General features: G+C 40.0%; 1 protein-coding gene and 1 long non-coding RNA gene across 2 annotated transcripts; one reads left to right on the top strand and one right to left on the bottom strand.

Moving 5' to 3' along the window:
- Positions 1 to 307: 307 nt before the first annotated feature.
- Positions 308 to 26,315, top strand: slc1a2b (solute carrier family 1 member 2b). The gene is made up of 11 exons (XM_026310535.1): positions 308 to 482; positions 18,602 to 18,741; positions 20,719 to 20,871; positions 21,123 to 21,373; positions 21,738 to 21,885; positions 22,377 to 22,503; positions 22,697 to 22,930; positions 23,020 to 23,214; positions 24,001 to 24,135; positions 24,250 to 24,505; positions 26,244 to 26,315. The coding sequence occupies exons 2-11, from the start codon at positions 18,612 to 18,614 to the stop codon at positions 26,313 to 26,315; spliced, it is 1,701 nt and encodes a 566-aa protein (XP_026166320.1). The 5' UTR covers positions 308 to 482; positions 18,602 to 18,611.
- LOC113132463 (uncharacterized) lies at positions 23,089 to 26,884 on the bottom strand. Its single transcript, XR_004463089.1, has 4 exons — positions 26,808 to 26,884; positions 26,542 to 26,597; positions 26,197 to 26,358; positions 23,089 to 23,207 (listed from the first exon to the last, which is right to left on the bottom strand). It is a non-coding gene; the product is annotated as an uncharacterized LOC113132463 (long non-coding RNA).
- Positions 26,885 to 27,455: the final 571 nt, after the last annotated feature.

Here is a 27,455-nt window from a genome sequence, read left to right on the forward strand (position 1 = left end):
TAGGATCCTCTCTGTAGTTTGGCTGGTTTATTTTATGAAAGTCATAAAATAAACCAACCAACTTTGTACTGTACCTGCTAATGAACGGGTCTGCATAATCTTTGACAGTGTTTGTTACATAGGCTCGCCGTTTATTTCTGGTACAGAGTGGGAGAGAGAGAGAGAGAGAGAAAAGCAAGAGATGTATAGGCTGCATCTTCAACCAACGGGAGTTGGCATTCTCATGCAGAAGAGACAAAGAGGGCGGAGGTGGGTGGGGAAGTAAAGCGCCGAAGTGTGAGGTGAGGCAGAGCTCATTCAGAGGAATCGTTGAGCTGCGGAGGTCCTCGGATTTTACTGACAGAAAATCCCTCCGTTTTGGTCTGTGAAGCGCTCCTGTCCTGGACTGCTGTGCGCTCTGCAGCTCGCTGTGGCAGACCCTCTCTGAAGACCCTACAGGGGCACAAGACCAAAAAGTTTTTCCATCGTGGTTTTCAACAAAGGTAAGATGCTATTCTAGCCTGCAAACAGGACAGATAAGCGGTCAGTGGTGCAGATTATCAGGAGATGCATCCTGAGCTTGGCTTGTAGCCTTCGAAATTTAGCTGCTGGTCACAGGTAAAGTGAAATAATTGCTTTTGATGGTAGCAGGTGCACCGGGCAGCATGTTTGTAGGTTTTTTTCATTTTCATCTTTCAGTTTGAAAAAAGTAAAGTAAAAAAATAATTTGCAACTCTCAAAAAATACCAAGCTTTTTTTTGGCCATTGCGTAATAATCATAACCTTTTGCACAGATACTCATATAAGACATAGAAGTGACAACCACAAACAATGAGCTCTCTCTCTCTCTGTGTTACTTATTCCTGTCTTGCTCCGGGAAACATAAATTAAAATTCGAATTAATTGGCGGTAGATGAGTGAACTTAACCTTTATACCCTGCCAGTTACAGTAACATCACAGGGAACGATCAAATTGCGTCCCTTCGCGTATGTGGAGAAGGCATTACTACACTGCTGCCATTTAAAGCCTCTGGAGCAAACCTTTTCCCCCCTTTAGTGTTATTTCTGCTCGGGTTTAATCCTGTCCAAAACCATTCTCTAAGACAAACCAAGCGGGTCCCCTCGCCTTGGTCCTGTCAAGCGCGCGGTCTCCTTGCTCAGTTTCCTCTTGAAGTTTCAAAGGTTGGTTGTTTCAAAGAAAAGAAAGTTGCTTTGAGCCGAATGATCCTAAAACAGTTAAGACAAAAAGCCTTTAGGCTACTCCACAGAAGGTGTCACTTCATGTTCAAATAAGCTTGTGCAGTGGTCTTTCATAGCCTTATGCTTTGACATTCTTTGGCAACTTAATGAATGTGGAGTGCACCTGTATGTTCATTGATTTTCTGTTTACAGACATTTTGTTGATAAATTAGTCAACACCTTATAGCTTATGTTTACCAAGCGTAATAAATGTTTTTGGGCTTGGTCAGACACATTCAATCTGCCTGGATTGTGATTTACGTTGTGTTGTCTATAGTTTCTGCTCACTTGAATATGTTTCATGCTATGAGATAAGGGAAGGACAGAAATGCTCCTGGAAGATAAAGCTGAATGCTTATTACCTTTCTATCGCCACCCACCTTTTGAGCCAATCGTTGCAGCCCTTTCCCTCTTTCATATTAAGACAAGCACACACACACACACACACACACACACACACACACACACACACACACACACACAGTCTTCCAGTACCACTATCAATGTCACCATGGAAACCAGCTCCCTTGGCTCAGTTAGTTGATCGCCTTCAGCATTACTCTTGGCTTGTCACTTGAAAACGTGTGCGTGGTGTGTTTATGGATGCTTTTGTCAACAAGGTGTTGATGGATGCACCCTGAGGAGGAGGTGGTGCTTGTGTACAGATGTGGCTTCAGTATATACTGGATTTTAATGAGCAGGTTTCTTTATACTGGTGGCCCTGGTGAAAGGAACCGGTTGTACCATGTGCATTTTGTGGCAGGGGTGCGATCTGTAGAAACCTTGGCTTTCAGTGTAACTGCTGAGATCATCTGTAAAGGAAAGTGTCCATGCAGCTAATGCATTTTGCATTTTGTCTTTTATCTACCGTACTGTGGCATTTGCTGTCTTACATGAATGAACACAACAGACATTCAAGGCAAACTCACACAAGCTGAAAGGCAGGATGAGCTATTTAATATATAAATGCATGACCTTATTTTTAATTTTGATTTATTGATTTTGTATAAATGAGCTTGTGTGTTTATCATGTGAGGGGGTTACATGCTGCAGAATGCAGCCATAATGGGAGTCTGTTCAGACACATTAAGCGCACCTGTTTACACAGAAGAAGCTCATTAACGCAAGTAAATTTACACAGACAACTTTCATCTAAGAGTGCTTCAGTGATCCTTATCACCTGCATTTCTCAGGAAATAAAAATATTTCATGATTTAATGTTTTGTCAGATGCTGCTCCAGGAAATAACCTGTATGTTCAGTTTCTTTTTTTTTCTAGACTAGACAAGTCAAAATGAATGCAAGATTCTGTTATATAAATGTTTGCATGCATTACTGGAAATTTCCTATAAAATATGTTAAGCTTTAACATCTAAGTCTCTGATTAAGGAAGCATCTTTTCAATATGGTCATTAGTGGGTGAAAGTAAAGTTTAAATTTATTGGGTGACACCAATATGTGGATGTTTGTTAAAGCAGCTATTAATGTTGGTAACAAATAGATTTCTCATGTGATCTCTAACTGTTAAAGTTAATGATCCAACATTGAGTTATGAAAGTACCAACCTTTCTGAGCATAAATTCAGCATTTAAGTAATCATCCACACACACACACACACGCACACACACACACACACACACACACACACACACACACACACACACACGCACACACCATAAAAACACACATCCAGACCCTGGAGCATTGCTTGTCTCCTACTGAAAGTGAAACAAGTCCAAATTATATTTTTCAGAATCTATTATTTTAGCCATCTGTGAAAAGCCCTTTAATTAGAGTAACATTGCTCAGGGTATAGATGCTTACATCAGTGTGCTTTGTGTTTAATATGGGTTCTTTTGTGATGAGTTGCACACACACACACACACACACACATATACACACACACACATACACAAAAAGGGGAGGGTAGTTGTGGAGCTATGCAAGCCAAGGGTTAATAATAAGTAAAGGATAAGGAAATAACAGCAAAGTGTTAAAAAACCAGATGGCAAATGAATAATTTCCAGTAAAAACCCTTGAACTGATTTTAAAAAATGCATTTACTTGTACATCACAGAGTAACTATATAAGGATTTTAATCACATAGGATATTGTTTTTATAGAAAGTAGAATGCCTTACATTTTTATTAAACGTTTCCACAACTTAGAAGGCAAACTTCTAACAGTCTGCCGACTGGCCTATTTCCTTCAGTGCCTTCATATATTTCCTGAAACAATAAAACACAAAATAATGTTGAAACACTTCTTTAGATAAGCCATGATTTTACAGTACTAAAAGTGTTTGAGTGAGAAAGTAACTTTAGTATGTGGGAGGAAAGGAAACAGAAAAGACACAGATACTTTCTGTAGTTAAAGAGATAAATGGCTAAAGGATGGAGTGAGTGAGTGAGGTATAAGGTGTAGTAGTGTCTCTTCTGTGATATATCTTCACTGTGTTCTGCCCACAGGGCAGTAATGGAGTTGCACAAACTGTCTGAAGAAGCAGCATATGTTACCTGTCTGTTACTGGCCAAGTCAAACATCTCCTTTCACTGCTGCTTGAAAAGGCTGCAGAGAAAGTGAGCGAGAAAGAGTGATAATGGATAGTTAGGAAGAAGGAGACAGTGAATAAAATGGGAAAAGTGATGGAATGGGAAGTACAGGAAAATAGAGATAAAAGAGAGGGGAGAGGAATCAAGTGAAATAGACACCAGAATACAGCATGTAGATATATCCCCTGCTGTATTTTACATGTGCGTGTATATGTGGTTGTGTGTCTCCATTCATGGAGCTTCTCTGTGGTCTTGCTGGCAGCCTGCGGCATCTAGTCCTTGAGTAATCCTCCTGGGAACACGCTGAAGCTGCCAAATGCCATCCAGCTCCTCTTTTCACTCTTTACCACCCTCATGCTCGTCTATCTCTGTCTCGCTTTTTCTCTCTTTCTCAATAGTCTTTTTTTCTTTCCTTAGCTGTTCCTTTCATTTCAACTCTTCCTAATTACTCTAATATTACCCAATTTCATTTATTTATGCACTTAATTTTCTTGGTATTTTTTTACCCACTCTTTGCTTTCTAGACCTTAATCTCCTCTTTATCGATGTATTCCTGGTGTGAATCCTCCCAATATGAGGAATTCATGCTTTTTTTTTTGCTCTTGCAGTCTTGCCTATAGAATCAGTGTTTCAGTTGTCACAAAGCTGAACAGAGTGAGGCCTTTCCCATGGGTTGACCAAACAAAGAGCCTGGCTCCCTTCACTTCTGTATGACTGCACAGGAACAGAAACAGAGGTATTCACAAGGGAAAACGGCAAAATGATAGATGTCCGCTGGCCTTGGTCAAGGCATTTTGGTTTCGCTATGAGACAGCAGTGATCATTACACACCCTGTATAATCTGTGTTTATGTGTAAGAAAAGGAACATAACCACCAAAGTCGTGCAATTTCTGTTAATTATTTAATACACACTTTTAAATAATTAAACTCCAAGCAGTTGCTTTTTAGTGCAGGACTAAGTGTATTTGTAACTCATTTATATGGAAAAAGATAAAATCCATTTGAGATTGAATCTAACTTACATTTGTCCTGGGAATTATCACTCCTGCGGTGGGTATTTGACTATCATCATGTTCCCACAGCGCATGTACTATAATGAAAGCCACCTGACCACCGTCATGTGTTAGATAAAGGTTTATTACAGCCCTACATCTGTTTGAGTTGTGATAACTTTATTGTAATTGCAACAAATGTGTTGAGGGACTTGTCTTTGTGAGCAATTACTGCAGGTCAACAAAACATACCAGTTAAACACCCAAAAAAGCAAATGTAAGCTATATGTAAAGATGCAGCCACCAGATATAACTTACATTCAAGAGCCAGATAACCTCAATATATGTTAAAATATACACCACATCTTTAATAATTATAAAGAAAACAATGAGCCAAAAACAATATGTATATACTGTATATAGCTCTAGTGCTTGAGCTTTGTAAGCTGCCTTCTGTTGCTATTAAAACAACTGATTCTGAAATAAAAATCTATTTTAATTACTTAATCTTTCTAGTTATGTATCATATGCACAAGTGACAGGCATTTTACAAATAGCTGTGTAGCAATGTGGGAATTTTCTTGTTTGGTCTCATTTGCTACACACAGGTCAAAAGTCATGGTTAGAGTAGCACACAGGTGGCAAGTCTACAACTTCCATCAGAGTTCTAGCAGAATAATGAAGATAGGAGGGTTACAGCAACATCCTGATAACCGCACACAAGTCCTGCTAAAATTCCTTTCATTTCAGTCTGACTCAAATTGAACTTTTTACAGAATTAATCAGAATTACCAGACATTTCCACATTTACATACTAATTGTCTAAGGGGATTGAGTCAGTGTTTACTGGTACAGTGAAGGCGTCATCCCACCCACCCATTCACCACTGTCGCTGTCCTCCTCTCTGAAAACCCCAAACCACCCACATCCCACTGGCACCTGCTGCATCAGAATTCAGGTCAGCAGGGAGAGTCACGACATTGCCTGGAGAGTGATTGGTAAAGGGAAGAAGAACGGGTTGGACAGAGGATACAGAAAGATTCCTCTTTTTTTCCCTCTCTTGGCACCAAAGACCATTAAACTGAGAACAATCAGCCCATTGTGTGGTAACAAAAGCATCATAATTAAAGTGATTCATTCAAAACAAATAGACTTCATCTGAACAACTGTTACAAGATTCAGACTGACAGATTCACACTGGTCATCAGATGGAGCTACCTTTTGTGCAATTGCTCTGATAATCTGCGAGTGCTTTGAATCCTGGGCCATGTGACCTTAAAGAATAAAAAGAGCATATAATAAAATATATATTTAAAACATTTTAATAAGGATGCTTTTGAAAAAAAAAAATTGAATTTTACAAAAATTGCTCTAGCTGCTTTACTTATCATATTAAAGCTTTTATGACAGTTTCATAATGCGGATAATGGAAAGATCAGCAAGTGGGGAATAAAGAGGAAGGCCTACAGTTTCCAGTTTTGTCATGGTACCAAAGATGTGGCTACTTATCACTGGGCAATGGGATCTTCCAAAATCAGGCAAAGTCTAAAACTTCTGGAAACTAAAATAAATACATAAAGAAAAAATTAAATAAAACTACTGTCATTGCCCACTTCATTCCCTCCCCATCGCACCCACCTTCCTCTTCCGTTGTCCCTTTTTATTATTCCACAAATCCTCAATTGAGTGCGTAATGGGCCTCTGAGGCAGGTTTGTGTGCTTCTTTGTTCAGCTCTGGGGGATCGGCTGGCATTAATGTTCCTCTTGAGTATGTAAATTGCCTGAGCTGTGGGACTGCAGAGCAGAGCTGCCACTTGTCCACTTAATCGCGGAGGGCTCCATCACTTTTGGACATTTTAGGGTGCCAAAACAGGCCATGCATGAGAATTTCAGCACTAAATACAATGCCCACATTTGGAGGAGTAACCTTAGCAGCCTTGTTCACCTCCCACTTCTTCCGGAATAAACCCTCTATTTTTTTGGTCTCCCTCTCCCCTTCTGTTTCCATCAGGACCCTTTACCCTCACCCCTTCTACCCTATTCTCCCCCAAAACTGCCAGTGCCCTTCATCCCTCTTATGCCACAGATCCCTGACCAATCCTCCCTCTGCATGTTTGTTGCTCCCCACTGCTCAGCCTATCCCATGCTGACGAACCCTAGACCCTACAGGCTAGTTTTGTTTACCTCACCCACTTGTCCAGCGGAACACACAACAATCCCCTTCACTGCCTGTTTGTCAGCCCTCTTTTCAAAACTAGAAGAAGAGAGAGAGGAGGGGGAGTAACAAATACAAAAACAGAGGAAACAATTAAATTACCCCTCCTCCCCATGAACCCCATGCTAGCGGTTTCCCAGCTCTAGATTCTGTGAACTAACTTGGAGGCCTGTAAAGTGGCCCATTATTCTAGGAGGAGTGATGTGTTCCAAGAGCGGTTTGCCTCAATGGCTGATGAACACAGAGAGGGTTTTGTTAGGGGGTTTTGGCTCACCACATTATGCACTGGTTAATTAGGAACTGCATCAATCTATCTATCTATCTATCTATCTATCTATCTATCTATCTATCTATCTATCTATCTATCTATCTATCTATCTATCTATCCATCTATCCATCTATCTATCTATCTATCTATCTATCCATCCATCCATCCATCCATCCATCCATCCATCTAGACATTGAATGTGAAATCTTGTGAACTTGTTTCTTACATAATGGTTTATTGCTAATGATTTTTGTGCAGTAAAGCAAAACAGGATGCTGAATTAACCTTGCATAAGAAAAAGAGAAAGATCATAAATATTCTAGTGGATTACTGTCAAGTTAAATCAATCAAGATTATTACAGTATAGTCAAATAATTTTTACATATTATATGCTTAGAGCCCTGCTTATACAAATGGATCCTGACATCACTAGAAATCCTGGTTGCTCTTATAATATGAGGATTACAGTGAACCAGGATTTTGGGGAATTTGTATTGTACACCTTAAATCTCAATTTAAGGGGGTTTACCATCCTCTGAGCAGGTGAAGATGAGTGTGATCTCTGGATTTCGCCCTGTATGGAAAAATGTTGAAATGTACAAAAATAATTTTGGCCAGAGGTTTGGATGATATCCGTCAGTGACTAAATGCAGGCTGTCATAATTAGGTGTTGGGGAAAAAAACATAAGCAAGTGCATTCTCTCCAGTGTTATTTCAGTGCGGCATGTGACTAAAGAACTATTTACATATTTCATATAATATGTAGCAAATAATGGGTCCATATATGGCTTTTCATGAGTGACAGCAATCAGTGGTAAATAGTGGTTAGCTCACTTAAAGATATGTGTATAGATGTGGTTCTGAAAGAACAGTGTGTGTGACATGGTCCTGAAAGGAAAGCAGGCTTGCTGAATTAGGTAGCTCGAGCAATAGTACCTACAGCACAGGTTTAAGTTTTGATTTTCTAAAACAGTAAACCATGGAATTTTCTTAGATCACTTTTAGCCTTTTTCTTTGCAGATATAGTTTATGATATTTTTGCTTCACTTCTTTTGAATGTGTTAATTAAAATTCTCTCGAAAACAACTGGACAACTTTCAAGTTCACACCAGATTTTCATTCTCTGGAGGTTTTGTTATTAACAGTGCATGGAGAATAGACTAGCCTAGATATGTGGTCGCAGATATCTGCCTCTACTGAAAACATGTTGCCTGTGTGACATGTAGAGCAGATGAAAGCACTTTTTTAGTTGCCACAGAATGTTGCAATAGCAATAGTTTGGTGTATTTGCCCATAAAATTATTGTGAAATAACACTAAAAATACCTTTAATGGTGTACTACATAGGTGTTTCTTTCTCTTTGCAGAGATAACACTCAATGCAACACAATAGTGTGAAGCCTTAATGAGTCCAGGTTCAAATTAAAAACAAAACAAAAAAAAAAGACACAGGCAATGGATATTTTAAAATTAGGTGTCAATCAAAGATCTGGGTGCAGCTGTGATTTTGATACTAGAATATGGTTAGTAAAACAGCCATTAACACTCAGGATCTGCCCAGGGCCTCTCAAAATGGTAAGGGGATACAGTGACTTGCAAAAGTATTTGCCCCACATTTGCCTTTTTCCTGTTTTGTTACCTTATAACCTGAAATTGAAATGGATTGTTTTACAAATGATTTATATTTGATTTACACAACATACAGCTTACAACTTTATCTTTATGCACCAAGAGTCTGAGAGTAATGACATTTCAAATCTCTGTATGTGCTCTACATGTGGCAGAACTGACAATAAAACACACTTTGACTTTGAGATGCAAAATATTTTCCTGCTGAAAGGTGAGCCTCCTTAGTCGCAACTCTCGGGCAGACTGAATCAGGTTTTCTTTAAGAATGGCCCTGTATTTCGCACCATCTGTCACTCCTTTAATTCTGACTAGTCTCCCAGCACCTGCTGATGAAAAACATTCCCATAGCATGATATTGCTCCAATTAATGCCCTCCTTGTCTGGTCTGTGAGTTCTGGTGGGCAGCCCTCTCTTGGCAAGTTTACTGTGGTGCCATATTCCTTCCAGTTTGCTCTGATAGATTATATGGTGCTTTGTGGGATATTCAAAGTTTTTGGATATTTCTTGTAACCCAACCCTGATTTAAACTTTTCTAAAATTTGTCCCCGGAGTGTTTGATGATCTCCTTTGTCTTCATCGTGTTGCTGCCTTTTACTCAACGGTGTTGCTCAGGGGATTTTCAGAGCAGGTATATATATGCACGCTGAGATGATGTGACACTTAGACTGCAGAAAGGTGGACTTAATTTAACTAATTATGTGACTTCTTAAGGTAATACGTTTGCAAGGCACTGTATATGGGAAAGAGAAGTGAAAGAAAAACACAGAAGAGAGACAGTGAGAGAGAGAGAGCAATGAAATGCATGCTGTAGATAACATGCACTCACAGTGAGAGAGGAAGTGAGAGACTGACAGCTTTGACACACTTCCCTGCTTTCTTGATATGTTTCTCCATCGTATTGTGGTCTGCCGTGTTGCGTGACCGGTTTTCCTCAGTGTTGTTATACAGGAAAAACCACAAGCAATATTTGCATAAAAATATATGATAAGATATTGCATATATTAAGGATGAATAATAGAGCTTTTATTCAGGAAATATAAAATGAACATACTTGTAAATGTGTGTCCAGACATTGATATTATAACTTACAAAAGCAAATAGTACTGTTTGTACTGCAACAACAGAGGTGTAGTCTTAGTACTTACTGTATGTGTAAACTGAACTGGATATATAGCACATGTGTTAGTAAATGTTATTTAAACATTTACTTGCAAATATGTATAGTACAAGAAAGGTGACTTTCCTGTTAATTCATTTATCTACTATGATCTCATTACTACATTTCAAGCTCATTTTAACCACAATTTACATACTATTTACTATTTAAACCATATGAACTCAATCACTTGTCTTGCTCTAGACATGATCTAACATACCCTATGAAAAATCTATATTGAATATCACCCTTTAGGATTTGGAGTTTGTGTGTATAGTTGTGTGTGTGTATGCAGGAGCACCCTTTCAGTCAACACTGTGGGTTGTGCCCCTTTCAGAGTGGGGCATGGCCACTGATGCAGGCTGTGCTCAGTCCCTACAGACTCCAGTGTTTAATTAGTGGGAGAACATCCATCCTCCTTAGTCCTCTTATTGGCAAATCCTGAGTGAGATTGCAACACCCTAACCCTGCCTCAGATACCACAGGATTGGACCAACCAAGATTAATGACCACATTAACAGTGCATTACTATGTGTATATATTTGTATTTTCATGAACGTGTGTGTTGTGTGAGACATGGGTTTACACAGTGTGAGTAAGTGCATGCATTGTCTACATACTTATAGGTAATTTTGAGATTGTGGCAGGTGAACCTAGTGATGTATGATGTGATTTGCGCACTAATCCCATCACAGGGCCAGCTGCTCAACATAGATGTCAATGCTTCATGTATTCACAGATAACCTGACAACAGAGAGGCCCTTCATATATTGTACATGTTGAGGCTTCATCTCAAGTTCTACTTCAGTTCATTTTTAGTGTTCTAATTTAATTTTTTGACTAATCTGACCTTAATGCAGCATCTCCACTGCACCATCACATATGTTCTACTCTTTCCTGTTCCATTTCTTTGTCTCCATCCTTACCTTCATCAGTCACACTGTCCCTTTTACACCCTCCCCCTTTTTTCCTTCACCCTTGCAACCTCCTACCCTTCACTCAGTCCACTATACTTCTCTCTTTCTGTCATCCCCCTTTCATCAGTGTAGCCCATGTACCATAGCAGTGGTAGTAGGGGGTGGGGCGATCCTGCCTTACTGGCTGATTTAATGAGCTCCTCTGGGTATCGGACTGAAGCCATCAAAAGCTGTGTGCTGCTACATAGCCAGTGTTGTTAAACAGATGCATGTTTACTAATGGTAGTAATGCAACATTGCTTCATGTACAACAAATACCAACACAGAAGCCAATACAGCAGCAGAGAGAAAAATGGGTAATAGATCTGTAAACCTTTATTGGACAGAGGAGATTATAGTTACTGCACAGTGAGAAGATCTCACATGACTATGGATTATCTTGTTTTCTTTGCAGACGTTTCATCTGTGCCCCTTTAGCCAAATGATAGGGGCTGGGGATAGGGAATACTGGATGAGCAGCAACAAAATCTTTGAGGAATAACACAGCATATAATAATAGCATTACAGCTGAGAGTCTTAAAAAAATGATGGAAAGTGAGAAGTATACAAGCTGAGTTATAGAGTATGATTGCCTGCAAGTTTGGGAGTAGCTCCATTTAATGCAACAAAAAAAAAGAAATGAAGAAGAAAGACGAGACCCAAAGGTGAAGGTGGAGTGGGAAAGATTAACACTAGTGCATAAAGTATGCTGTGGTTGGGTTAGATGCCATCAAACTAAGTCTCTCTGAAAATATGATCCAAATAAATAGGAGTCATCCAATTCAGTCCTATGACAGCCACTCTCCAGCATAATGGGATGTTAGCACATAATTACAGTGAGATTGGTCACATCTGAGAGACCTATGCAGACTAGTGCACTACAACACTAGCTGCAGGATTCCCAGAGGCTTGCTCTAATGACTGCCTCATTATGGACACAAAGAGTTGTGGGAAATCTTAGAGGATGCTGAGAGACAGGCGCATATGGTTCAATCATGCGTTGCCAGGATGCCGATGCACACTGGTTATAAACAGAAATGGTAAAAACTGAACACCTGAGGAAAACAGCACAACACAAGATGCAGTGTTACACACAAAGTATAAAACATTGTGCAAATTGCTGCACAGCACGGATAATAACTGAACAGTAGACTGGTGGTTATTAGTGGGAAAATATACAGACACAACCAAGGGGGGTGTTCAGTGCTAGAGTGCTACACAATAACCTCAGGATCATTTGTGGTAAAAGCAGCTCTTTCAGCACTATGGATCTGAGCTAAGGGTAGACCCTTAGCTCTATGTCACTGACCGTGGTACTGAATGCCTGCCCAGCTACCCTAGATCTGTTTGAAAGGGTTTGAGGACCAGCCCTTTACAGTCATCCTAGCATTATTACATTTAACATCCCTAAATTATCAAACAGGCCAAATGTAGGTATGATAGGTCCAGAATAAAGTGTTTTCATCTATTACTAAATTACACTTACAATATACTGAATTTAAAGGAATGATTTGTCACAGTTGGTCATACAGTAAACGAAACACCTGATAAGCCTCTTCACCCAAGAATATTTAAAATACTATCTTCTAGGCATTTGAGTTTTCAAGTTTCGTTGTGTTGTTTCTGAGAATTAAAACATGAATTTCCTCCAGATAAACATGTTACAATTGTTAAAAATTGTAAATTGACTTGATTCTGGACATATGACAAAATAGTAAGGTTTTCTGTTGCCATAAACACACCAATCTCCAATAATACACTGTATTACTAACAACGCACTTATGTGTATGTGTTACTATTTACTTCGTTTTGCTCCATTAAGGCAAAAATCTGGAACAGTTTAGTGAAAGGTTATTCATTTGATGTGCAGAAGTTGGACTGTAAATGGACTTGCTGATTGGTCTTACATGTTTATGTCCTTTAGAATATGTTCATTGTACTCTCTTCATAGCTATTTAATTTAGTGCAAAATAGTGAGAGGCAGCATGGAACTGACATGGGTGAACATCATCAAAAAGTTTGCTTCCTTCAGTGAGCAGTTTCCTTGGTTCTGTGCCAGTCTTTGATCAGACTGTATTGTCAGTCCAAGGTTCACTTGGAAGCAGTCTAAAGTAGACCACTGAATTACTCTGTGCACCTACATTTGATTGGGGTCACTCTTAAATTAACCACAAGGTTTACTGGCATTGTCTTTAATTCTTGTTTGGAACCCCACCATTCAGTCAGGTGAGTTGTGTGCTGCCCTCACTGACATACTGGCAGATACATTTCATTTGGGAAGTTTGAGAAATTTACTGGGAGAAAAGTGAGGGCACAGGCTGATTGTGGTTTGGTGTTTAAGGTTCTCATGCAAATTCCACTTCAGGGGAACGTTTTTTTGCCATGAGATATTGGTTCTTAGCAAACATCGGTTTTGGATTTTCTGTTTTCCTGAGCTACTGAAGAGCATTAAGTTCCACTGCTGTTAGAATAGATTTGTAAGATAGTCTCTATGTCCATCTATCACTGAATGCATTCATCCTCACAACCATCTAGCAATACATAATTGAGAGGCATAGAGTAACAATGCTTCCTTTTCTTCAGATGATGGAATTTGTCTCCCACTTCCTATGCACAGCACAACCTGAAGTGTTTGCTGACAGCTTCATTTAGGGGGCTTTTTCACAGCTCCTAGGTAGCCAGTATGTGTGAGCTTACTCCTTCCCACTGCATGGCAAGTGGCTGTGAGGCCCAGAGAGGCCAGATATATCCGGATCCTGGCCCGGCTCCAGTTGTCTTTACTTCACAGTATATTGTGATGTTCCAGTCATGAGAACGGGCATTGGGCCCCTCAAAGGACAGTGGGAAGCTGCTATTCACATTTATGTTTCCCTTTACATTATCACATGGATTCAAACAAGATGAACCACATAACTAGGCTCTAATGCAAACCGGTTAATATTTATGTGAGCACATGTTGAGTGCATAGCAGTGAATGGCAAAGCATGTCGAAGTTTATTAATTATGCAAAAACAAAGAAGCTTTATTTAAAAACACCATGAAGTGTTTAGTGCTTCGTTACTTCATCTTAAGATTTCTTTTGTGGCGCAAAAATATAAAATTGTCTGTCTGCTAGGGTTCCTAGCCATTTATGTGGTGTGTGTGTAGGCTGTGTTTTTGTGTGCTGTGTGTGGCTGTGAGCTTCCTCTTTCCCCTTCACCCCCTTCTCTCTAAACCACAGTGTTGCTAGGACAACCCCTCGTGGTTCTTGCTGCATCGCGGCGGCCCTCAATGCCAGCACTCAGGGAACCTCCTCGGACTGGGAAGGCAGCATAAAATCAGGATAATCGCCGTCGATTATGGGACACAATGGGCTGCCGCTTGTGAAAGATTCATTCATCTTCAAAAAAGAGACTGTGGAGGGCAAAAAAGAAAGAGGAGCCTTGGTCTCTCCGCTGCTCTCCCACGGTGGGCACAGGCATGACATCAGTGGCCTGAAAGAACTGGCATTCTGGACATGCCCACTGCCCTCCCTCGGCCGCTATACCCCGATACTCCCTCCCATTTGACCCCCCTCCCTTCTTTTCTCACCCCTGCCAGTTTGGATGCAGCTCTTGGCCAGGCAAGTTGGGGCCACTGCCACTGTTTGCGTGTGAAACAAAGCCCCTCAGAAGGAAGAGAGAGGAAGCAGTGAGCTTCACATGGTACCAGCCAAGAGCAGGGATGGCTGCCTCAGCCTTCCCCTCTCAGGCCCCTCTTTTGGTTGAGAGGTGTTGGTGTGGCCCCAGTACCAGTTTCTCCTAGTGTCTCTGTTACACCCCCATGTAACCCGTTCTTCTCTGTCCCTAGTCCTTCACTCTCATCCCGAAAATCCTTTTCCGGAGAGAACCCTTTGAATGAGTATGACATGTCAAGGGATTTAGGATGAGTGATTTCTCATGACACAACCTTTGCAGACAGAGATGGCATTCCTCTGGCTTTTATTTTGCAGTTGGTCATTTGTTTGAAGAGGAAATAGCTTTCCAACACATTTCCCTAATTAGAATAAAGTGATACTGCTCAATACGATGTGAAGTCTCATGCTGCTGGGAGACTAGAAGGAAATCAGCGTGACACAATCCTCACATGAATCATGTTGGTCATTTGTGCTTTGGAGTTTCACTGAATAGTGGGGATATGTAAATCTATATGTTGAGATGTGCGTGACTTGAATGTGTGGTCCTTACTATACCAGTACCCTAAAAGACTTCTTTTAAATATCCTGTGTTTATATTCAGTTTTTAAATGATAAATTACAATGGAGCATTAATACAGTATATTGTATATTTATTATCTATCTTTCAATCTAATGATTTTGAAGAGTGATCTTGTGTGACATCGTCATCTATGTGTATCTCAGAATACACTATTATAGCAGTAAACATGAAACTGTCATCTGCTGTCAATCAGGATCACCTCAAAGACTCAAAGCAACTCTGAGGTCAATGATAGTTTGAAGATGTTAAATTGTCCATTATTCCTTTGTGATTTACAACTTTCTTGGCAAAAGTGCTATTAACAAAGCCTTACTGTCCACATTGTGTCATTAGCAGGCATGATCATGCATCACGCCTCATCTTCAGCAGCCTGGCCTTTCGCCATCACATGTAGCTGGATGAGTCTGGGGGCATGCTCTCTGAGGAGATTACTGTGGCCAGCGAATGGAGGGTTCCTGAGGGATTTGATTCCTAAGCTCAGATACTGACTCCTCCCTCACTTCTTATTTTTAGCTTTATTTCTAGGTTTGTCCGGATGTCTGTATGTGTGTGTGTGTGTGTGTGTGTGTGTGCCATGTGTGGGTACTTTGTGTGTGTGTAACTGCCTGTGGGTGGCGGTGGTGGTGGAGTCTGAGGGTGGGGGTGGAGGGGGGTTCACAGACATCCGGATGGGGCAATTCAGGTTACTGTGGCTGTGACTGGATTTGTCATCTGGGATGTGTTGACTTGCTCCTCTCTGGATTCTTTGCACGAGCTGGTGGACAGCTGAGAGCCGCTAGCTGTCAGCAGCACTCTGGGGTTTTCAGCTACCTGGGACCTTATTTGCTGACATCTGGCAACATTTTTGGATGGAGCAGTTGTGATTCTGCTAATGATTTCTTGTGCTGACTAAATACCAAAGGGTGGTCATTTGATCCTGGTCAATGTATATAGCACTTACCTCAACTCCACCAGAAATGAAGTAAGTACTATGCATCACATTTACAGTGTTAGACATAATCTACTTTTACTCCTTTCCCTTCTTGCTCTTCATATCATAACAGAAAGATTCACTAAGACAAGCAACTATTTTTACCTTGTCTTAACGTGTCTTTAAAGTTAAATGCATGACCAAAATATTAGGGAAATTCTCTAGAGGATATATAAAAAGTGAATTTTAGTTTTCTCGAATTTAGAATATATGTCACACAGTTTGACATCATGTTTAGTTTAATTAAGACTTTCACTAATTCTTCAAGGCGCTACAGTCTGATAGTGATATTAATCTGACTATGCCCTCGGCCAAGATTAGGCGGTTTATAAAATAATCTAATTAGAGACTGAGAAGAAGATGCATATGCATGTGTGTGCATCTGTATGTATGCATGTGAAAGTGATTCATATTTTAATTATGAAATTTTACTAGCATTTTTCTTTGTCAAAGTTTGTTATAGTCACAGACCCTTCCTTTATGAGTCTCTATTAACATCTTAATAACATTTTTTTTGTCTTCAGAGTTGCTAAAAAAGCAGCTCAAATTAGTTAAACCCATTGGATGCTACAAACTCGAATGTTTAATATCAATCATTATGCTTTCAGGCATAGAGAATTAATTCATGTAAATCAAAGGTAAAACTATTAACAGTAAGAATAACTTTACATTTGTTTATTGATGGAAAAAGGTAGTTCTCTGCTCTAGTCAATTGCTTTGTCAGAAATTTTTACGTCCACACTCATTTGACTCTGACTTCATGAGAAAAGTGGTTATAAGAGGATCATGACAGAACAATATCCAATCTCGGTAACGTCTGACATCTCCTTCCTCTCTCTCTTTCACTGCTAAAAATAATGAAAGGAAGAAAAAAGGGTGGTGGAATTTAATTAATAGCGCTTATCATTTCTATGAAATGGACCTAGATGGTAGTGCTAATTTTTCAGCATTTTATTTCTGGTGATTTTACTAATTTATCCAGCTTTTACTTGCAGTATGAAATAACGCTGTGATAGAGTGTAATGGTGCCTGCTGGAGAAAGGACTGATCCATCTGTGTGCCTGGAAGTTGCCCAGGTGGTCTTCCTATAGCCAAGTTTACAGCACAGCAACACACAAAACTGTAGGAGGTGTGTGTAAATGTGTGAGCCTGTGTGTGTGTGCTCATGTGGAACTATTAGAGGCTACTCATACAACAACAACACCATAAAGGGCCGTTGTTTGCAAGGAAGTGCCCCATAGGTGGGGTATTATGCTATTCCATGTATAGCTCCCTATTATGCTTTTGATGAAGTTTTAGCTTTGAAAGAAAAATAAATGAATAAAAAAAACTTGACGGCCAAGATGATTTATATCTATTAAGTTTTCTGACTTAATGGTGGACTATAGGGGGCAGGGCATGAGGACAAAAAAATGAAGTTCACAATTGTAGCTTGCATTCGTGAGTTTAAGGCTATTAACCCCAGGGGTGAGGTGAAAGGTCAAAATGACATTATTTCTTCTTTGTTTTTTTGTAATATATCACAGCAGACATTTTCATGCAATTACTGGCAAGGTATAGTGTAACAAATGACATTTTTTGTTATCTCATAGATAAAAAAAAAAAGATGTCTAACTACGTAAGGAGACTTTGTCATTTCAGGTCACTTTCACTGACAGAGTAATTGAACACCTGCCTAACTGGCCTGTCACAGACACAGTTGGCTCATTTCTCACTAACAAACTCACACTTTGATGGGACCACAGGAAACTGTTCTGTGACACCTGTAATGGGAAATCACTTTTCATTCAGTTGATTAAGTTGTGTGACTGATCCCTTTCTTCCTACATTTGTGTTTAAGGTTTTGTGTCAAAGTGTACTCTCTCTAGATTTGAAATTTCCTTTCAAAATTCTTTACTTTTTCCATTGTTTGTTCTGTGTCTGTGAAACGCTACTTCATAATAACCTCTAACATTTCTTTATGCACAGTAAACCTAGCATGACAACTACTGCAATCAAGATATCTGTAAGAAAATGAGATACTCAGTTCTTGGGAAACTATCTTGAGATGCAATGTGTCTGAAATATCACCCCAAAGAACTGCAGTGTTACAAGCTGCAGCAGCAGCAGCCTGCAGTCAGCTTCCATCTGTTGGATACTATAGTAACCATGACCATGGACATTACTGAAGTGACAGCTTGGCAGCACATCTAAATGCTTAACATTTTCATTCTGCACATTCATACACAATGTCATTGTTTTCAGAGACATGCAAAACAGATGTATTATTATCTATATTAATGTATGTTTTATGTATACTGTATATTGATGGATAATAATGCATGACCATCAGTGTGTTTTTAAAGAGACTCAGCTTGATGGTTTAGCATTTGGTAAATAGCATTTTTATTTTTTCTTCCTCTCTGACACAGTGCCAACAGCATGCCTAAACAAGTAGAGGTAAGGATGCATGAGAGTCACCTGGAACCCATTGAGGCCAGGCCTCAGTCCAGATGTGCCAAAATCTGTTCCAAGATGTTCAAGAACCTTCTGCTCACACTCACCGTCCTCGGTAAGTCCTCTCACGTTTTTTTTCCCATAACAACCTAAAACTGGCCACCAGTGAGTTCAACGTTCTGTTAACTCCAAGCTCAAGGATGCAGCTTGCTTGTAATGTGAGGAGGAGATGCCATCTGTGCTCGCTCAGTGTACCAGACTGTAAGATGGCTGGGTGTCCTGACCTTCCCCAGCTCTGTGCCACCTGTTGCTATCAGAATCTCTCTGTGACACTGGGCACTCAAACAGCCTCTGGAGGTGCCTAAAAAACATTGTGATTATAGTGATGGATCACTGCACCACAAGGAGATATATAAGGAAAAGAGGAAAGAGCATGAAAGTAGTGATATAAATTCTGGTTGTAAGTCTTTAGTGGGTTGGTGTTCATCAGCACAATTTTACTGTTTAATAATCTCTAAATTAAGGGGGCAGCATGGTGGCTGGTGTGGAGTTTGTGGAGTTTGCATGTTCCCCCTGTGCTTGTGTTGGTTTTCTCCAGGTACTCTGGTTTCCTCCCACAGTCCAAAAACATGTATGTCAGGTTGATTGGTGACTCTAAATTGCCCATAGGAGTGAGTGTGAGTGTGTGAGGTTGTTTGTCTCTATGTGGCCCTGTGATGGACTGGTGACCTGTCCAGGGTGGACCCCTGCCTTTCACCCAAAGAGAGCTGGGATAGGCTCCAGCAGATCTCTGTGACCCTGGTTGGGAATAAGAGGGTATAGAAAATGGATGGATGGAATAATCTCTAAATTATATTTAGCTATGTGTGTGCCTATCTGTATCCTGTTCACATTCATGTATTTGTGTGTGAGCATGTGTAATGTGTACATCTCACCCCACTTGGCAGGACACTGGCACAGCAAATGAGCCAACAAGATCATTGATCATCTGTCACTGGGCAGATAAGACTCTGAATGGGAAATGAAATGGGCCAGAGAGAAGTCACAGGAAATCAAGTGCCATCCAAAACCACTGGGTGTGCAGAGTTCACAGGATGCTGCTAGACTGGAGGATGGACTGAAGCACAGAGGACAGCTTACAATTTTTTTTTAAGGAAGATGGAGAGCTTTTGATTCAAGTGTGTGTTATTAAACAACATCTTGATCTGTGTGACCTTTGGCAGTGGTCTGGTAGCAGAGGAAGTACAGCAGCCCTAGGGGGGATGCTAGAGTTTTGTCTGGCCTGAGACAGACGGGCACACAGACCAACTACTGGGCCTTGTAGGCAGCACTGCAGGAGGGTTAGAGCACACAGAGGTCATCGTTACTTTTAGACCAGAAACACTTTGGGGCAGGAAAATAGCTGTTAGTTAGAAGAGACAAAGGTCAACAAAGGCTTTGTTTGAGAGATGATCTTTCAAATGTCACTTTTTTAGAGGATTCTAGATAATGAATGAAATTGAAGATAGGCAAGGGTATCAGAATGCACTGCAGGCAGTAGACAGTAGAAGAACATCTCAGTAAGGCACAAGATGAGTCTGAGATTAGGGTCAATGACCTTTTATTTCACCCTTCATTGAATTCCATTAGTCATTTTCACTTTCCCTGCCACAAAGGGAAAAAAATTCTTGAAAATATTTTGAGTTTGCAGAGATTATAGATGCTTCACTGGGGAATCTGACATGCTGATGCATCCTTGCCTCTTCAAAGAGATCTGATCTTTATCCTCCCTGAGCTTTACTTTCTCTTATCAGGTTCCATTTTATCTCCTTAAGCCAATGTCCTCACTAAGCATCTAGCTGCCTCCTGTACAAGTTCAACAAGTGAATTAATGAGGTGTCAGTTATTAGAGTAGTATAAAAATAAATAAAAATGTTGCTCATCTAAGACAAGCTCACCCAATAAGAAATGGCTTTTATTTTTTTATGTTTTATTCAAATATACTTTTAATTCCTCTGACTTCCAATATCTGACTTCATTTCAGATTATCTTCTTACTTTGCCATTATACACTGTTGCACATTCGTTCACTCACACTCCTCCTTGCACTTCAGGTGTGATCTTGGGAGCTGTAGCAGGGATGTTGCTTCGTGTTGCTGCCCCGCTCCACCCAGATGTTGTCATGGTGATTGCTTTTCCTGGAGATATCCTGATGAGGATGCTGAAGATGTTGATCCTACCACTCATCATCTCCAGTTTAATCACAGGTGCAGCATGTCTGGCTACCAATGGCAAATACATTATGGGAGAGTCTTACAAAAACAGTGGCAATTACTTTAATTTGAAATTGTCATTGACAGAATTTCATTGAATTCATGATACCAGGCATGGTCAAACACAATTATGCAATGCATTAATGGTCTTCACATTTTATGCTCGGCAGTATAAAGTCAACATTTCCACTCAATAAGACCAAGTAATTACCTGGTAAACATGGCCTTGCTTGATTTGGCTGCAGGTCTGGCTGGTTTGGATGCCAAATCTAGCGGTCGCCTGGGCACCAGAGCTATGGTCTACTACATGACCACCACTATTATTGCTGCTGTTCTGGGAGTCATCCTAGTGTTAGTCATCCACCCTGGCAACCCCAAACTGAAGGAGAATCTGGGTGAGGGCGAGAAAAATGATGATGTGTCCAGCTTGGATGCCTTCTTTGATCTGATCAGGAACCTGTTTCCAGAGAACCTGGTGCAAGCTTGTTTCCAGCAGGTAATGGAGGAAAATAACAAAATTGATATACAGTTTGACTGTCAGTGCTGATATGTTAAATCAAATCTGATGGAATCTGAATCATGTAATATGGAATATCATGAAAGCAAAAGATATGCTTGTACATGCGAATAGGTAGCTTCAGCTTGTACAGAGTCCTCGGTTTCTGTTGCCTATTATCCCTTATTAAAACAAATGTTCAAGTGCCCATTAGGTTATACAAGTCCAATCACATAACACTAAATTTGGTAAAGATGCAGATTTTCAAATCATATTATAATCAGTTGAGTAGCATTTAATATCATAACTGACCCAGAATCAGCCGAGCAACTCATCGTCAACATCTTCTTCTTCATAACCTCAGATCCAGACTGTCACAAAGAAAGTGGAGGTGGTTGTTGAGGAGGACATCAATGCCACCACCATGGAGGGGCTGGTGGCTAACGTTACCAAGGAGCCTCAGTACATCATCAAAAAATCCCTCCAGTTCAAAAGTGGCATGAATGTTCTGGGTATGTGACATTTGTTTCAACAGAAAAAGTCTAAGAAAGACAAAGAAAACTAGCTCCCCACAAAGTACAGCTAATGCCAGTGGTAATGTTATTAGTTTGTCAAGCATTAATCTAGATGAAAAGTTAAGGAATAATCACAGTTATTACAATTCATACTAAAGGGGGCATAGGGGTGCAAGACATTCATTCAAATATCTGTACTAAATTTAAAGGGAGTTCATTCAACAGTTGAGATATTTTAGTTTGGATCAAAGTTAACCAACCAACATTGCCATCTCCACAGCTATGTTGCTGCCAAAAATACAAGCAATTTTCTATATTGTAGTGTTACTACATCTACAAAAGCAAACACCTGAGAAATCCAAATGTTTTTTTGTAAAATGCACAATATAAAACCTCTCATCTGCTCATAATCTTTTCCTCATGCAGTAGTCATCTCACTGTCCACACCCTTATTCAACGTTTGAGACATTTATAATTTTCTGTCACAGGTCTGATTGGTTTCTTTATTGCATTTGGCATCTGCATGGGCAAGATGGGAGAGAAGGCCAGACTCATGATTGACTTCTTCAACATCCTCAATGAGATTGTGATGAAACTTGTCATCATGATCATGTGGTCGGTATCACCTAAGAATCTCATTGACTCATTTTAAAACTCATTTCTTAATTTTGAGTCGGAAATAACTGTTTATACCAAGTTATTTCTCAGGTCATGACAACACTTAAAGAGGCTCTAGCTATGTAAAGTGTTCTTTGCTTTTTATATTAAAAGCTCTATATTGAGTAATAACGTCATTTCATCACACCAGGTACTCTCCCTTTGGTATTGCCTGTCTGATTTGTGGTAAGATCATCTCCATCAAGGATCTGGAGGTGGTGGCCAGGCAGCTGGGCATGTATATGATAACCGTGATCATTGGCCTCATCATCCATGGAGCGATCTTCCTGCCCAGCATCTACTTTGTTATTGTCAGGAAAAACCCCTTTACCTTCTTTTTGGGCATCTTCCAGGCCTGGATCACTGCTCTGGGGACAGCCTCCAGGTCAGCATCAGGATAGAGGGGCAAATGTAGTGGGACTCCTCAATATTTATTAAGGTATAACCTATACCATCTTCTGCTTTTCCCTCCAGTGCTGGTACATTGCCTGTCACCTTCCGTTGTCTGGAGGAGAACTTGGGTATTGACAAACGAGTCACTCGTTTTGTTCTTCCAGTCGGTGCCACTATCAACATGGATGGAACTGCACTCTATGAGGCTGTTGCAGCCATCTTCATTGCCCAAATGAATGGTGTCCACCTTGACCCGGGTCAGATTGTCACTGTCAGGTTAGGAGACAAGATAATTTGTCAGTCTACTTAAAATTTATTGTGACATCATTAATAGGAACACTGGATTTGAATGAAATAATATAAATTATGGGAACCCAGGAAGAGACAGATTCATACAGCTCCTGTATGAAAAAAACCTAACATATTAATTTGACACAGCACACAGAGCCCAATTGGAGTTCAAGAAAAGATATCATTACTCATAATAATATGAATTATCCACTATTTAAAAGGTGTAAAATAGCTCCATGGATGCAGTCCAGCAAAAAGAATGATCTGTTAATGAGCACAAACACAGCAGCAGTGGGGATCAAAATAGAGAAGAAATTTGCAGTGGAGCAAATAAGCCTTCACATGAAACAACATGTGCCAATGCCATGCGTCATGCTAAGCTGGAAGATAAATACAAACTGCTCACTGTTTCTCGAGTATCCGTAACTAACTTCCCTAAATGCTCTTGTGTTAATAGAGTGATTCGAGGATGGATGACCTTCAGCCTGACATTTTTATGGCATATCAATCCATGAACTCTCAAATTACCATCCCATCGCTCACATTTAAACCTCTCTTCATGTACGATGGAGGACCCACTCTGGGGCTCTTCAGCTGCTGCTCTTTGCACAAGCACCAATAAGAATAAGTGTCTTCATCTGTGGCTTTGAGGTGTAGCAATTTCATGTTCACTGGTGTTTCAAGAGTTGTGGCAAGGTTGTGTATGGTGCGATTAGGTGTAGTGGGTTTGAAGAATATGATCAAGTGTTGCTTTTCTGTTTCTTCACCCAGTCTGACTGCCACTCTGGCCAGTGTTGGTGCAGCCAGTATTCCCAGTGCTGGTCTGGTGACTATGCTGTTGATCCTGACTGCTGTAGGCTTGCCAACCCAAGACATCAGTCTGCTGGTTGCTGTCGATTGGCTGCTGTGAGTCTTACAAGGCAAAATATACAGTATATGTTGTGTTAACACCCTGCATCTGTAAATCCCTTTCATTTTTCTTATTGATTAAAATTATCCAAACCATCTTTCACTCCTCAGGGATCGGTTCAGAACTTCAGTGAATGTGGTGGGTGATTCCTACGGTGCAGGCATCGTCTACCACATGTCCAAGGCAGAGCTTGACGAGCTGGATGCACACATGGCTAAATCTGACGACATTGAAATGATGACGAAGACCCAGTCCTATTACGATGACATGAAGAACCACCACGAAAACAATTCCAACCAGTGCGTCTTAACTGCTACCACAACTGTTACCGCTGCTAACAATTCTGTTGTAGTAGATGAATGCAAGGTACACTTAATGCTTACAGACATAGAGACTTGTATATAACCCTCTCTGTAGCTGCATGCTTACCCTGCACCTTTGCTTGACTGTTTTATTCATTGCATGTTTGTACACACTGATGTAAATACATCCGCTGTTACTTTACACAGAAGTGAAGCAAAAGAACAACAGACACATGTCAAGTACGTATTTCATTCCTCTGGAATAGCAGTTTTTGTGTTGAATTTACATCTCAAAATCTGAAGGGTTTTTTTTTACCAAAAAAATGTCAACAATAAACCAAGTGTAAAGGATTTATGTTTAATGTATGCAAATGAGAGATCAACTCTCGTGTTATAGTTAGCCTGATGTCTGAAACCTGTTGGGAACTGGCTCTAAATCAAAAGCCAGCACCTGATAATCCTCATAATGACCCTAAGGAATTATTTAGCAGCCCTCACAGCTATCAAAAGTTCACACTACATCCATTTGCCAAAAATAGCATTCTTTTTTCCTTTAATAATTTTACCTCTCATTTCCCTTTTGTTTGGCTTACTGCTGTTCATTCTAGTTTTCCTTAAAATGTAGAGTTTAAAGGTGTATCAGTTTTATTTTCAAAGCGGTAATCCTTTTCTGCATGATTTAAAATGCAGAGAGAAAAAGTGTTACAGCTAATTAGGATTTATATATTCCTTACATACAGACATTTACCACGCTGTCAATGACTCATTCACCAGGCAGGCTTTTTGCATTTTGACACCATCTATTTCTGCCCGTTGTGAGAATTGTGCTGTGAAATTGAAAGCTGTGGAAAAGCTTCCACAATATAAAGCATAATGCACTATGAATACCAACTCTGAATGTATCCCAGGCATTTAGAATAATGTACGGGAGTTAAGACAGCTTGTTCTCTGACATGCACATACTAACACCCTGGTGCAAAAGGTCTAGTGATAAGCCTTTTCATTTATTAAACGATGAAAGGTGTTGCCTAGCAACGCTGGAGACCTGTCACAGAAGCAATCTGTCTATAGCAAAAAGTTATATCCTTCTGTCTGAGACGCCATTGATTAATAAACATTTACATATAAATGTGACACACAAACTTGCTATTTCCACAAAACGCCACAACTGTTTTTGTTTTCTGCTCTGTTTGCATGTAAATAGATGACTTACATTTCTAACACCCCATTTTCAAAGATGCACACCACTCTAGAGTGCTTCCCAAAACAGCAAAAAAATAACAATGCATTAATTCTAGTAGTGTTTGTGCCTTGTTTTCCATGTTTTGCTTAATTTATTTGTTTGTATTACTGTGACTTTTTACTGCCTGTTGAATCTGTTTGAATCATCATTTTGGTCTGTTCCCAGGTCAGTAAAAGAAACTTCTCTTAGGACTGTCATATCCATGATCATCAGTGATCAGCCAGGAGTTGCAGTATTCCTCCTAGATTTTGCATGTTGCAATATAGCTACGATGCCTAAGAGGTTCTGATTTAATTGCCAAAGAAATAGCTGGGTATGTTAGGGTAATGTTGCTTTTTTGATGACAATGAAGCAATATATCATGGTCAGCCATGCTTTATAGAAAACTTACATGGCTGAGTGATCAAGGAAGTTGCTTGAGTGACATTTTTAGGTGGGAGCACTGAATCAAATCATGCAGTATTATGTAAGTTACAAGTTCTTTGGTTTTGAAAATGAACTATGTTGTTTACCTGTACCATTGCTCCACTGCTTAGATCTCCATGCCCACTCCTTGCAGGTAACCTCAGCCACTAACGGCTCTGCTGCGGAGTGCACGCTTGTTGAGGAGGAACCATGGAAACATGAATAATGGCAGCACAGAGATCCCCTGCTCCTGGGCTCCACAAGCTTTCCTATTTGGCGATAAAAGAGTGAATGAAAAAAAAAAAGTCACATGAACAGAACTACTAATTGTTTTTTTATGTAGTTTAGTTTTTTTTTATTAGTCCCTTTAAAGGTTTTTCTAACTGTCTATCCTGACTGATATATAATACTAATTCACTTAACCGTGAAATGATAACAGAGGTATACTTTACCTGTTAGAGCACAGCTATGTCCGATATAGCAGGTATTTGCACAGCATACTTCAAGGCTTGGGGAGGGGAGGAAGAGGAAAAAAGTTAGACAAGCTTTTCTTAGCAATACATTCTGCTTCTACAAGATGAGAGGAGAAATGGCTGCATAGCATGGAATCCACAGGTCATCTTCCAAGTTTCATGCAAATGATTTGTTATTGTAATGCCAGAGGATGAGCAGGATTTGGCGCATTCATCATGACAACCACTGTAATGTTTGTACTGACCTTACTTGCTTCACATCTCAGCAAATGTATCACATTTGTGCACACAAGCCAGTGCTGTTCCTTTTCAGATCAGTCTCTTCTCTGAGAACATCTCTTTTGAAGTGCATCTGACCACATTTGCCCAATATTACCCACTTTTCCTGAGGTCCAGCAGACTAATGGAAAAGTGGGAGAGAGGGAAAACAATTAGAAACAAACAAACAAAAAAAAAACAAACGTGAAGTCTTACAAACTACAAGCACAAACACACTTTGAAATTTTAAAGCACAATTTCCAAGAGCACATTTTTATCCCCCCTACTGACTTTCTTTTCTCTTCTGCTGTAAAGAAAAGGAACTTTTTTCTTTATGTTACCTTACTGAGAGAGAGATATAAAACTTTGTGTGTGTGTGTGTGTGTGTGTGTTATGTGATAGAGAGAAAGAGGGAGTGGCTGGGATTAAGACTATGACCAAGTCAATTGTAGGGACCAAACTGGCAGAAAACTCAGCTATCTCTGAACTGCATCCATAACACACATCACATTTTTCAAATTTCTTCAGTCAATGTCCAGTGATTGATGTTACCAATTTTTCTGATGAAGACTGAAAACCTAAAGCTAAAATATTCACTGGCCTAAATACAGAATGAAAACTTATAGAGTATTATC

The sequence above is a fragment of the Mastacembelus armatus genome, chromosome 6 (assembly GCF_900324485.2).
Source record: "Mastacembelus armatus chromosome 6, fMasArm1.2, whole genome shotgun sequence".
In the NCBI taxonomy this organism is placed as follows: Eukaryota; Metazoa; Chordata; class Actinopteri; order Synbranchiformes; family Mastacembelidae; genus Mastacembelus; species Mastacembelus armatus.